The sequence below is a fragment of the Henckelia pumila genome, chromosome 2 (genome assembly GCF_033568475.1).
Source record: "Henckelia pumila isolate YLH828 chromosome 2, ASM3356847v2, whole genome shotgun sequence".
Taxonomy (NCBI): Eukaryota; Viridiplantae; Streptophyta; class Magnoliopsida; order Lamiales; family Gesneriaceae; genus Henckelia; species Henckelia pumila.
The window spans coordinates 132,948,852-132,960,819 of record NC_133121.1 but is presented as its reverse complement, the minus strand read 5'-3'; the positions used below and the strand labels follow the sequence as shown (position 1 = coordinate 132,960,819).

Below are 11,968 nucleotides of genomic sequence, written 5' to 3'. Positions count from 1 at the left end.
TTATTTTATGTATGGATGCATAATCAATCAACTGTTCATGCAATTATTTCTCTCAAGTTCAAAATGTATACATATAAAACGAAATTTTGGTGCAAAAGAAAAGAAATATCTAGACACAGATGATTCAGATTGATTGATAAGTGGTTGATAAGGAAAAATATGTATGTATTGATAGTTTATATATAACTCTTGGATTAGAGATTGATTGATAAGTGGTTGATAAGAAAAGATATATATGTAATGATAGTTTATTTTTATGTTTGTTGTGATTTTTAAAGGTGGGATAAGTTAGTATATATTATTTAGGTGGACCAAAATACCCTCCTTTTCTCACTCAAATCTTCTTCCTCAAACCCATCAATTATTGAAGGGATAGTTTTGTAAATGACTTGTATAATCCATGAGACAAATTTAATCCATTGAAAAAGAGGTGGATGAGTTATCAAAGTATTGATGTGGTCTTCTATCAATCCAGGTCCTTATCTAAGCTCAAAAATTAAAACAAACATGGGCTTGTAAAACAATCCTGGATTTATCAAGGATACCAAACGGAGCCGTATACAAGGATGAGATAACTCTTGGATTAGAAGATTGATTGATAAGTGGTTGATAAGGAAAGATATGTATGTATTGATAGTTTATTTTTATGTTTGTTGTGATTTTTAAAGTTGGGATAAGTTAGTATATATTATTTAGGTGGACCAAAATACCCTTCTTTTTCGCTCAAATCTTCTTCCTCAAACCCATCAATTATTGAAGGGATAGTTTTGTAAATGACTTGCGTAATCCATGAGACAAATTTAATCCATTGAAAAAGAGGTGGATGAGTTATCAAAGTGTTAATGTGGTATTCTATCAATCCAGGTCCTTATCTAAGCTCAAAAATTAAAACAAACATGGGCTTGTAAAACAATCCCGGATTTATCAAGGATACCAAACGGAGCCGTATACAAGGATGAGATAACTCTTGGATTAGAAGATTGATTGATAAGTGGTTGATAAGGAAAGATATGTATGTATTGATAGTTTATTTTTATGTTTGTTGTGATTTTTAAAGGTGGGATAAGTTAGTATATATTATTTAGGTGGACCAAAATAACCTCCTTTCTCATCCAAATCTTCTTCCTCAAACCCATCAATTATTGAAGGGATAGTTTTGTAAATGACTTGTGTAATCCATGAAACAAATTTAATCCATTGAAAAAGAGGTAGATGGGTGTTCAAAGTGTTAATGTGGTCTTCTATCAATACAGGTCCTTATCTAAGCTCAAAAATTAAAACAAGCATGGATTGTAAAACAATCCCGGATTTATCAAGGATACCAAACGGAGCCCTGCCTCGTTTGATACAAGGATGAGATAACTCTTGGATTAAAAGATTGATTGATAAGTGGTTGATAAGGAAAGATATGTATGTATTGATAGTTTATTTTTATGTTTGGTGTGATTTTTAAAGGTGGGATAAGTTAGTATATATTATTTAGGTGGACCAAAATATCCTCCTTTCTCACCCAAATCTTTTTCCTCAAACCCATCAATTATTGAAGAGATAATTTTGTAAATGACTTGTGTAATCCATGAGACAAATTTAATCCATTGAAAAAGAGGTGGATGAGTTATCAAAGTGTTAATGTGGTTTTCTATCAATCCAGGTCCTTATCTAAGCTCAAAAATTAAAACAAACATGGGCTTGTAAAACAATCCCGGATTTATCAAGGATACCAAATGGAGTAAAGATTTGCAGTGGTAATTTGATTTAATTTGGAGAGGGATTATAGAACTTGATTTCAAATTACACAAGTAATATTGAAATTTAAATGATATGGAGTGGATAAAAAATTATTCAATTTTGTATATCCTGCAAAATGCAAATCATTCAATTTGAAAATAAATTATCTCAAATCTGTCGACGCAAGAACTTAAAAGAATCATACTAATAGAATGACCCCACAAGTTTTTTGAGGCATCTTAAATAGTGATTTTTTTTGGTATTGCTAATTTGCTCTGATCAATCTAAAATATTTTTATTATAATTCAACTGAATATGAACCCAATTTATTTATTCAATAGCTCACAAATTCATGGAAACAATTAATTTTCAAGGTCAAGCTAAGAAGCTCATGCTCGAACCAATTCATATTGTTAGCATTGAACATGGTCCTTTCAGCAAGATCAGAATGATACAAAGAATATTAGCAATGACGACGGGGGCGAGGCGAGGCGAGGCGATAAGTCAACCTTGTCCCCGATCCAACCCGTTGAAAGTGCTAGCTCACCTTTCGGATATGATGCTTATCTTCACCAGAACAACTTCAATGGAAGAATATTCGGTGTTTTATTTACACATTTGAAGCTACACTTTGTGCATACATACAGTTGGGGTTAGCAAACCATTGTCATGCCTTTTTGAAACTTCTAAAATTTGATGTACATTTTAAGAAATGGAAAGATGAAGCCTGCACAACTCCGAGAATCAAAATCTGGCATTGTCCTTCAAGTAACATACCATCTCTTGCTGCACCGTAGCACGAAAATGTAATCAGATAGTATTCATGAGTCGTATATGGGGTTTGTAAAAGTATGTTATCTACTATTCTCGTATAAAAGTTATGAATGACATATATCTCTGAAATGAATATGAAACAATCTAAGAAATGGGAGCACACATAGACTGAAATCCCGAGTAGAGATGTCTGCTGTCGGGTATGTAACACAGAAAACACCCTGAGGTTTGGTCCATTGGCAGGAACCCATCCAGGTTGGGTCCGATATGTCGGTTGAAACCACTTTTTCGAAAAACTAGAGCTTGGGAGAGTTGAAATGATGAATAGTTTTATACTTTATAGTGCAATACATATGTGTTGAGGATAGGGAAATCCAACTAATATTCAGCATTTACACGTAATGAAATATATGGGGATTGTGTTCCATGTTGAAACTACTTTCTTCGAAAGTTATGGCACAAACAACAATTTTATGCTTTGACAATAACTATGAAATTCCATAGATCGCACTCTTTCACTGATAGGGGAGAGATGAGGAAAACTAAATCAAACACGACCTTTTCAACTACACCTTGAGTTAAGCAAGATGAAAACTTTCAAGCATTGTAGGAGCAAGGAATTCTAAAGAAACTTACAATCAGACACAAGAGGATGCATCCAGTTGCACCAGGAAACAAAGCATACCAAAAGTTCAGATGATGAAGCTTAATTCCATCAATGAAAAGTAATGGCAAGCTCGCAGCTGAAAAAAATAGAAAAAACTCGTTCTTAGCAGTTCAAGAACTTGTAAATGTAAGAGAAATGTCGTCGTTTTCAGGAAAAGATGCACTTAGGAGAGTTTATTCATCAAAATATTGCCTGGTGGATGTACTGCACGAGTGCAAATCATGAAGGCTAAAGCAGCAGCCACAGCTGTGCTCCGAGCTAGCCAACCTGGACCGAAGACTGAGAATGCCAAAACACCTATTGCTGCACAACCAATTTGAGCCACAAATACATTGTATTTCTGCAAGATGAGACCAAGATTGTATGAAAATAACTACCATGATTCAAGGAAACTAGAGTTTTGTAAAGCAGGGAATTACTAGTTATTTAGATTTTTAAGAAATCGATTTGAGAGATTCATAAAACCCTTTTGATGGCTATGTACTCTAGGTTCCCATTAAGGAATCAGAATTTCACATGGGAATGGTGAGGGCGAAACTAAAACCCCAAAACATTTAGAGGGAAAAAAATCATTTTTTTTTTTCACATGATATACAGAATATATAAGCCTTTAAGGAAAGGTTAGGAGGGAAAGGGGAGTGATCGCCCATGCCACCACCCCCTTAGTTCCACCGCGGTTTTATGGCCGTTTTCATAACTTTTTGGATACGCAATGGTTGAAATTAAAACCTTAACTGAAGCAGCATAAGACAAGACTCTGAAAGCTACAGTATGTGAAAAGGTAAATATACTTAGCATTGGTATTACCAACTACACGATTTTTCCACATTCTTTTATTAAACCAGTGCCACGAGATACAAAGGGCTTTCAGCCAGAGTTCAGTCGATGGAATAGAAAGAAAAGAATTCCAAAGCTGCATACCCTGGCACCAGGAGAAGAAGGGGTGGCAAAGAGAACGGCACAAACCGCTCCCAGTGGCGCAACTGTGATCGAAATGCCTTTGGGTGCTAGCATTTGATCCACCTTTCCCAGTATGGCCATGGCTGCAAATGCCCCTGTCCAGAACAAACCACCACCAAATCATAAATTCATAACTTTCGAACGCTGGAGCAGCTCGAAAAGCTTGAAGTCAGTGGTTCATACTCGCTTAGCAATCGGGTAAGATCAAAATTCTAACGCATAACTTTTGTTAACCACAAACTGCACATTTATCAAGGTCAGACAGTACTGTACTCTACCCAGTATAAAAAGACCTTAGAACTAAAAAATTGCAGTGGTTGACGAACCAAGAGTTTGATCTCGGGGACTGGAATAAACAGCTAGTACTTGATAAATAAAAAAAACGCATGGAGTGTAAGCAATATATTATGAGCAAGGCACATAAATGATAGTTTTTTATCAATTAAGTTAGCAATTCTCCCCCATCCCGAGGCTCCTTCCATAAACATTTATATAGAGCTTGCTGCAAACAATTTCGTCCCACGTTTATGCAAAAGAAAAGAGAGAAGAAACCCATATCTACACACAAAACACCAGCAAAAACAAACTTCTAAATAACACAACTTTTACCTGCAGAAGGCCAAACTATATCACTAAGTGAAGGAGCTTTGGAGCTCTTCTCGGGAGTCCAGCCATCCCACATTGGTGCGGCCACATTGCTCGATGATGACGCTACACACAGCCCTCCTCTTTTTATCCCTTCCGCGGATGAAAACCCATTAAGATTCTTGATTTCTCTGCCTTCGCCGCATTTCCCAGCGGTCGAATTACGAGGAAAAAACAATCCATGGGGCGTGGGCAGAAAATTTTTCGACAACAACAGATGACTAACAGGGGCATGACTGGTCTGAATTTGCACGCCCATCATCATCGTTTATTGATTGGTTGAATATGGAAAATAATGATTTTGTTGCAGAATTTTCTTGTAAATGCAAATAATATATATTCGGATTGCATAAAAGAGAAAGGGGTCTTTTGGAGAGGACGAAAGGGTAATGGCCCAATGGACGAGCAGCTCAGTTGCCAGTGTCAACATATACAAATATTTTTTTCCTTGGTCTTTTCTTTTGTCTCGTTCATCGAACCAATACAAGAAGAACAAACTAATTATTAATGATGAATTTTAAATTCCATAGTTACTATATATTAATGCCTCGTTGTGTAATTTTATAGCTTTTTATTTTTATATTATGAATAAAGTATATTATTTTTAAGAGTCCGGAACTTATGTTAACAATGAAAAGTAATATTTGTTCTTAAGGGGTGTTTAAGTTGTTGTCAATAATTTTTTGGACTAGTCTGTCATATAGGATTTGCTTAGTGTGGTTTACTTGACTAGCGTAGTTTGTAGACTATTGCGTTAATCCAAGGGTTTATCCAGAACGCACAAAAAAGTAGCGGCTGCGGATTTTCACGTCACAAAAAAAAAATAAAAATTAATATTTTAACATAAACACTGTATTTTTTCATGGATCGAGTCAGAATATTTGTCTAACAAAAATTGACCCATGCAAATCTGTCTAATATTTTTGTAGTTTTAAATCACTATGTTGTTATCTATGAAATGATATTATTCTGAAATTTATTATTTATCAAGCAAGAGTAAAGAGTAAAGAGTAAAGAGCCCGACTTTTTACAAGTGCGTGTGTCGATGGAGGTAGGTCTAAAATTTAAGGATTGGTGGATCTTTGATATTGCCGTTTGGATTTCCCAATTACCCACTTGTGATATATCACTGAAATCATGGTATGATCAAAAATTTAAAATAATCATAGTTGATACTTGACAGGTGGCCCGGCTTATTCTATCATATAGTATTAAAAACACTAGCAATAATTTTAATATATGTTTCAGAAGTAACAATAGTGTGCGTCTAGTATACATTTGTTTTTGCCATATAAGAAGGATCCCAATATTTAGATTGACCATTACTTAAATAGTCTTCCTTCTAATCAATAGAAAACAAAAGTTCTTGAAATCATGTCTTGAGTAGCGTAATCTAACAGAATTCCTCCACCATTTTCTTTGATGGGTAAGTTAAATCCTAACTATACATGCATTGCCTTGACATACAACCGTTCTCATTCATCAATAAATGTGGGGTCCATTATTTTTTATTGAACATCGCATTTATTTTTAAATGAAGACCCTTAGATCTATCATGTAGGTAGTGTCTGTAAAGATAGGTTGAAATGAACCCCTTTGATGATGATGACTATTATTATTATTATTATTAAATCTAAAATCATTTTTTTTAAAAAAAAAAAAAAGAAAGAAAGAAAAGAAACACACACAAAGGTAACATAATCGATCGTATCAGTAAAATTTATCCAAATACAGTGAGTTCAGGTGAAAAAAAGTCGAAAATCCAGTTATGTAAAAAAGTCGAAAAGATCTCAAAATCCCAAGGAACATTTACATAGGTTGAACAATCATATTCCAGATTTACACACATTTCTGATATTCAATTAAAGAAATGCATCAAATGCAAATGGATATCAGAAACCAAAGAATACATGATCCTACACATTCTACAAACAAAAACAAGATTACACAATCATCCCCGAAATCCCATTCTGTACTATATCTTACACCTTGAACCACCAAGAATGCCAGAGTAAATCGAATATTTTCTTGTATCTTTACCTTTTCTGAAGCTTCAGATGTCAAGAAGTGAGAGGTATTGGATTCAACAAGACCGAGTCTATTTGAGATGAAGACGGGAAGAGAAAGTTATCACAATTTTGAAATGTTTTAAACCACCACAGATTGACCGGTAAGCTCATCCCGAAGCTGCAGAGACCCATCTTTCATCAGATTAACACTTAAGCTTTTGAATCTTTCTCTTGAATACTGTCGGGATGCCTTTCTCCAGTCTGTTCCGGCTTTCATCATCGCAACAAATTCCTCGTAATTAATTTGTCCGTCCTGTGAAATACAACAGCTGGTTGTCAAAAGAACCTATGACTAGGACAAGATGCCGATTTAAAAATGTTCTTAATTTTGGTTGTTCAGCGGGTATTTTGAAATAAAATGAAAAAATGGTTTTGACAAAAGAAAAATGCACCAAAGATTCAGTCAAGACTCTAACCTTGTCTGTATCAACCTCTCGCATTATGTCATTGAGTACATCAACATCAGTTTCGCCTGTTTCATCAGCTAACGCTTCTCGTAGTTCATCTAGTTCAATATAGCCACTACCATCTTTATCAAAGAACATAAAAGCTCGGCGGAAATGCTCATCGTTTTCCATCCGCTGCAAGTGAATGGTAACCGCAACAAATTCCCCATAGTCTAAGACTCCATTTCCGTCAACATCAGCCTGCGAAGAAATTCACAATAATTCTTTACAGGAACTCCGAAAAAACTCAGGGTGCAGATTGCAGAGCTAAGGAACCTATCACCAAGGGACCTATCACCAGACAAGCATATGCTACCCGCAGCTAAATACTCTTTTTCTTCTCTGTGCTATGCTTACGAAGAAATACACACTGGACATCTTGATTCTTGTTGAATCACATAGATTCTATGGGATCAAATGGCAATCAATACATTGTTTGATCCAAATTCAATCAATGCATCGGTCATATTTAGTGTAGCGATTTCTTAGTGGGAATTTCTCCATTATAAATCAAGAGTGTATTCCAGCATCAACACATTCCCAAAAATATACACATTCCACAACCACATTTTCAAATTTTAAAATATCACCATCACGATAAAGTTTAAATAAATTAAATGTATCTTCAAAAAAATAAATCATACCATATCTTCCAACATTATCAGCAAAGAAACCAAAAAACTTTACAACAACAGCTTTCAAAGTATTTGAGTTTGATATAACCGAAGTCATGCCAACCATCACCAAGTAAACTTCGCAATTTGAAGCATAAAGATACTTACCACATCCATTAGCAACTTGATCTCAGGCTCAGCAAGCTGAGAGCCCACTTTCCGCAGACCAGCTTTAAGTTCTTCATATGTAACCCTCCCATCATTGTCGGTGTCCATCAATGCAAACATATCCCTCATTACTTCCACTTCTTCCACAGATAAGTGTTCCGCAATAACCTATAAAGTCAATAACAGATATATATCCAGAATAGTCAGACTTGAATAATTTGGAAATATCATCAAGCAAAGTGTATTATCCAATATGTGGCAAGAATGCCACTCCTCGTCAATGAATATCAAGCAACATAATAACCTTCCATGTTGAAATTAATTCCTCAAGAGGGAAATTACAATTGTAATAGAAAGCACCAAGTTGCAAAAACAAAATGATAAATGCTCAAAGTTTACCCGCAATGCTTTCTTCTTGAATCTATTCATCCCAGAGAACTGCCTAAGCCTCGCCCTCACAACATCTCCCAATGGAACATTGGGAGCCTTTTTTGCATGTTGTATCCAGGGGTGGTCTGAATAAAACAATTAAAGTAACAACTGTAATAAACAAACACGTTTCAAGGAGAAACTGGCTCAGCGTTACTCTTAGATTCCAATCAATAACAGACCTAATTGCCAAACTCCTTGTAGCCATTCGAATCTTTTTATTACTACTGGTGTCCGTGGCACAAGCTTTGCTTGTGTGACGTGTACTTGAATATTAGCAATATTTAAATACAATAATTCTGTTGTTTAAAATAAAATAAAAAAAACCACAACAACAATATATTCAACTAAATTTAATTTTAATAGGATGGGCATGTACTGCAGTACTGTAACTTTTGTGAGCAGTTATTATTATTTTTGGATAAGATATAATTAACAAAAAAATGAGGGCGGTAAATGCAACTTTTAAGTTGACAGATCAAAACAGTTTTTCTAAAGATCTCCCACTTTATAATATAGCAATAGATAGTAATAGATTCATCGAAATTATTCCAATATTCCTCACTCTAAACCAAACATGTTTCTGTCCTTCCACACCTTCCTCCCTTGGCATGTAATCCACTGTAATCTCATGCAAAATAGACAATAAATGACTCAAACAAAAGGTAGAACTAACTAACCAAGTACTTGCTGGGCAGTCAGACGCTTTTTAGGATCTGGCTCCAGCATCTGCCTAACAAGGCTTTTGGCACTTTCAGAGACTTGAGGCCATGGTTCCCTTTTGAAATCAATCACTCCTCTTAAAATTGATAGAGCCACACCTTGTTCAGTTTCTGATCAAATAAGGAAATGAAATGTGAATCCATTGATTTAGTGGATGGAGGCGACAAAACTCAGATTCCGAGAGAAAGGAAGGAACGTAGCAAACCTGCCCAAAATGGAGGAACGCCGCACAACAAAATATAAAGAATCACGCCAGCACTCCAAACATCAACTTCAGGTCCATAATTTCTCTTCAAAACCTCCGGTGCCATATAATATGGACTTCCCACAATTTCAGAGAATCTTTCACCTGGATTAGAACTTTTTATTTGTTTTTTAATAGATTCATCATACAGATACACTGCCCCTGAGAACAAAGAACTTTCTAGTCCAACGGAACAGATATTTAAGATTCTTTCAAGAAAATAATTGATACAATAAACACCTATCACAAATAAGTTATGAACCTCAAACCAGTATGACTATAGTTTTGTCTAAAAATTTTACAAATTTTATTTTAAAGGGAAAAAAACACGAGATTTCCAAATTCTTTGCAGGAAAAAGTAAACACCGGCAAAAGAAAGACAGAACTTGTCAACAAATTTTGGATAAAAGAACCACATAAGCTGTTGGCATACTCTTTCAAGCAGAACATACAGAATCAGCTAGTTTCCAGAAAAAGCCATTTCTTACCAGGCTTGAAAAATACAGACAACCCAAAATCAATGGCCTTGAGCGCAGAATTCTCCTTCTTATTGGCAAACAAGAAATTCTCCGGCTTCAAATCCCTATGCATAACACCATTCTGATGACACATCCTCACCACCTCCGCCACCGTCTTAGCAACCCCAGCCGCGGCCCGCTCACTGTAATGCCCACGAGCCACGATTCTATCAAACAACTCCCCACCCTCGCACAACTCCATCACCAAATGCACCGCCTCGTCATCCTCGTACGTGGCCCGCAGCTTCACGATGTTCGTATGCTCCGGCAGACTAGACATAATCGCCACCTCACGGCGCACGTCTTCTATATCCACCGCCGTTCGAAGCTTCTTCTTCGAGATTGACTTGCACGCGAGAGCTTCGCGCGTCTCGCGGTCAGTACACAGATAGGTGATACCGAATTCTCCACGGCCCAGCTCGCGACCGAGAACATACTTGTCGGAAATCTTCGTTTGAGGGATGAAATCTTTGAGAACACGGATCGGAGTCGGGGATTGGGCGTAGGGATTAGGAAAGCGTTCGCGAGCCTTTTTCTTGGGTTTTGGAGTTTGAGATTTGGAGGTTTGGGGAGAATCATTCTCCGATGACTTTATGCAGGCGTTGCAGTTACCCATGGTGAAAGTTTAGCAGAAGTAAGGGAGGAGAAGAAGTGGTCGTCGAGGCAGTGCCGCCGTCAACGGCGGCGGCGGTTGGTGCTTGTGGAGGAGAATAGCAGCAGCATGGTGGGTTCAACTGTAGAAGGTGAAGTTGATTGACGGAGGCCAGGAGAAATTTGGCACTTAATAAATCCATAAAATATATTTGTTTTATTATTAATTTTTTTAACAGAAACATTATATTTTTATTTTATTTTATTTGAAATTCATTATATATATTTATTAAGCACGTCAAAATTGAGAATGATTACTTGTGTTATGACTTTATGCAACCACACGTATTGTGATGTCTTCGTTTGGGAGTATTAAAATGGAGATAAATAAAACTTTGGATGAAAAGTAAAAAAAGAAAAAGAAAGAGACAAATTGTTTAAGAGTTTTTGAAAGGAGTGGAAGCGGAGTAAAATTTAGGGGAAATTGCATGTGAAATTTCGAATTTTCTCCATGAAAGTTTTTTACGCTAATAATCCCCTGTGATTTTAAATATGTAACAAGCAAATCTTTACAGCTAAAAAATGACGAAAATACCTTTACTTAAAAAATGATTAAGTTATTTTTTTTATAATTTTATATTCAATTGAATAAAATAATCAAAATTTAGTTAAATAACTATGAAACTTATATATAATAATTTTATATTAATATTTTTATTTTTTTAAGTAGAGGTATTTTCGTCATTTTTTCGTTATTTTTAGCTGAAAAGGGTGTGCAAGATACATATCTAGAATTACAGGGGGTTATTAGCTTAAAAAACTTCATAGGGGGTTATCAGCAAACCCGGAATTTCACAAGGGTAATATATGCAATTTTCCCTAAAATTTACTTCTTCATTTACGAAAACACAATATATATAGAGTTTCGATCACATGGGCAACCACCATGGTCAACTACGTGAGCAACAGCTGACGTGGCAATCACTCATTGGATTATCAAGGTGTCACGTCAGCTATTGCTCACGTAGTTGCTCATGATGGTTGCCTATGTGATCGAAACTATATATATATATATATATATATATATATATATATATATATATATATATATATATATATATATATATATATATCAATTTTACAAAATGAGTGACATTTTCGTAAATAAAAATATATCAAAATGCACAAAGTGTATCATTTTGATAAATAATAAAATATCTAATTACTAAAAATGAGAAAGTCATATAAAATGACTAATAATTTTATTTTTACTAAAAATTAAGTTATGATATAATGGTAATTTCAAATCAAGTTTTATCAATTAATTGAAAGTTATCTAACTAGAGGGTATTTACTAATTGATTATAGTTGTAATCTTATGGGAAATAAACG

At 35.3% G+C, this 11,968-nt stretch overlaps 2 protein-coding genes across 3 annotated transcripts; both read right to left on the bottom strand.

Annotated features, from left to right (window-relative positions):
• Positions 1 to 2,315: 2,315 nt before the first annotated feature.
• LOC140884627 (uncharacterized) lies at positions 2,316 to 5,192 on the bottom strand. Its single transcript, XM_073291427.1, has 5 exons — positions 4,739 to 5,192; positions 4,091 to 4,224; positions 3,362 to 3,509; positions 3,139 to 3,245; positions 2,316 to 2,514 (listed from the first exon to the last, which is right to left on the bottom strand). Exons 1-5 carry the CDS (start codon positions 5,037 to 5,039, stop codon positions 2,473 to 2,475), a joined length of 732 nt encoding a protein of 243 aa, XP_073147528.1. The 5' UTR covers positions 5,040 to 5,192; the 3' UTR covers positions 2,316 to 2,472.
• Positions 5,193 to 6,467: 1,275 nt separating this feature from the next.
• On the bottom strand, positions 6,468 to 10,772 carry LOC140882504 (calcium-dependent protein kinase 10-like). 2 transcript variants are annotated; one of them, XM_073288554.1, is made up of 7 exons: positions 9,956 to 10,772; positions 9,429 to 9,629; positions 9,181 to 9,333; positions 8,471 to 8,586; positions 8,072 to 8,239; positions 7,260 to 7,490; positions 6,468 to 7,096 (listed from the first exon to the last, which is right to left on the bottom strand). In XM_073288554.1, exons 1-7 carry the CDS (start codon positions 10,599 to 10,601, stop codon positions 6,923 to 6,925), a joined length of 1,689 nt encoding a protein of 562 aa, XP_073144655.1. In that variant the 5' UTR covers positions 10,602 to 10,772; the 3' UTR covers positions 6,468 to 6,922. The 2 variants fall into 2 exon arrangements, with proteins under 2 accessions (XP_073144655.1, XP_073144657.1); XM_073288556.1 differs by having other exon boundaries at positions 9,429 to 9,572; positions 9,956 to 10,771.
• Between the last annotated feature and the right edge of the window lie 1,196 nt (positions 10,773 to 11,968).

Coding starts and splice junctions, on each gene's coding strand:
- LOC140882504 (XM_073288554.1), bottom strand. CDS start 10,601: ATGGGTAACTGCAACGCCTGCATAAAGTCATCGGAGAATGATTCTCCC. Junction 7,491..8,071: donor TCAAGTTGCTAATGGATGTG/GTAAGTATCTTT, acceptor ATTTCTTCGCAG/GCTGATGTTGACGGAAATGG. Junction 7,097..7,259: donor GAGAGGTTGATACAGACAAG/GTTAGAGTCTTG, acceptor TGTATTTCACAG/GACGGACAAATTAATTACGA.
- LOC140884627 (XM_073291427.1), bottom strand. CDS start 5,039: ATGATGATGGGCGTGCAAATTCAGACCAGTCATGCCCCTGTTAGTCAT. Junction 4,225..4,738: donor TATAGTTTGGCCTTCTGCAG/GTAAAAGTTGTG, acceptor TGTTCTGGACAG/GGGCATTTGCAGCCATGGCC. Junction 3,510..4,090: donor CTTCTTCTCCTGGTGCCAGG/GTATGCAGCTTT, acceptor CTCATCTTGCAG/AAATACAATGTATTTGTGGC.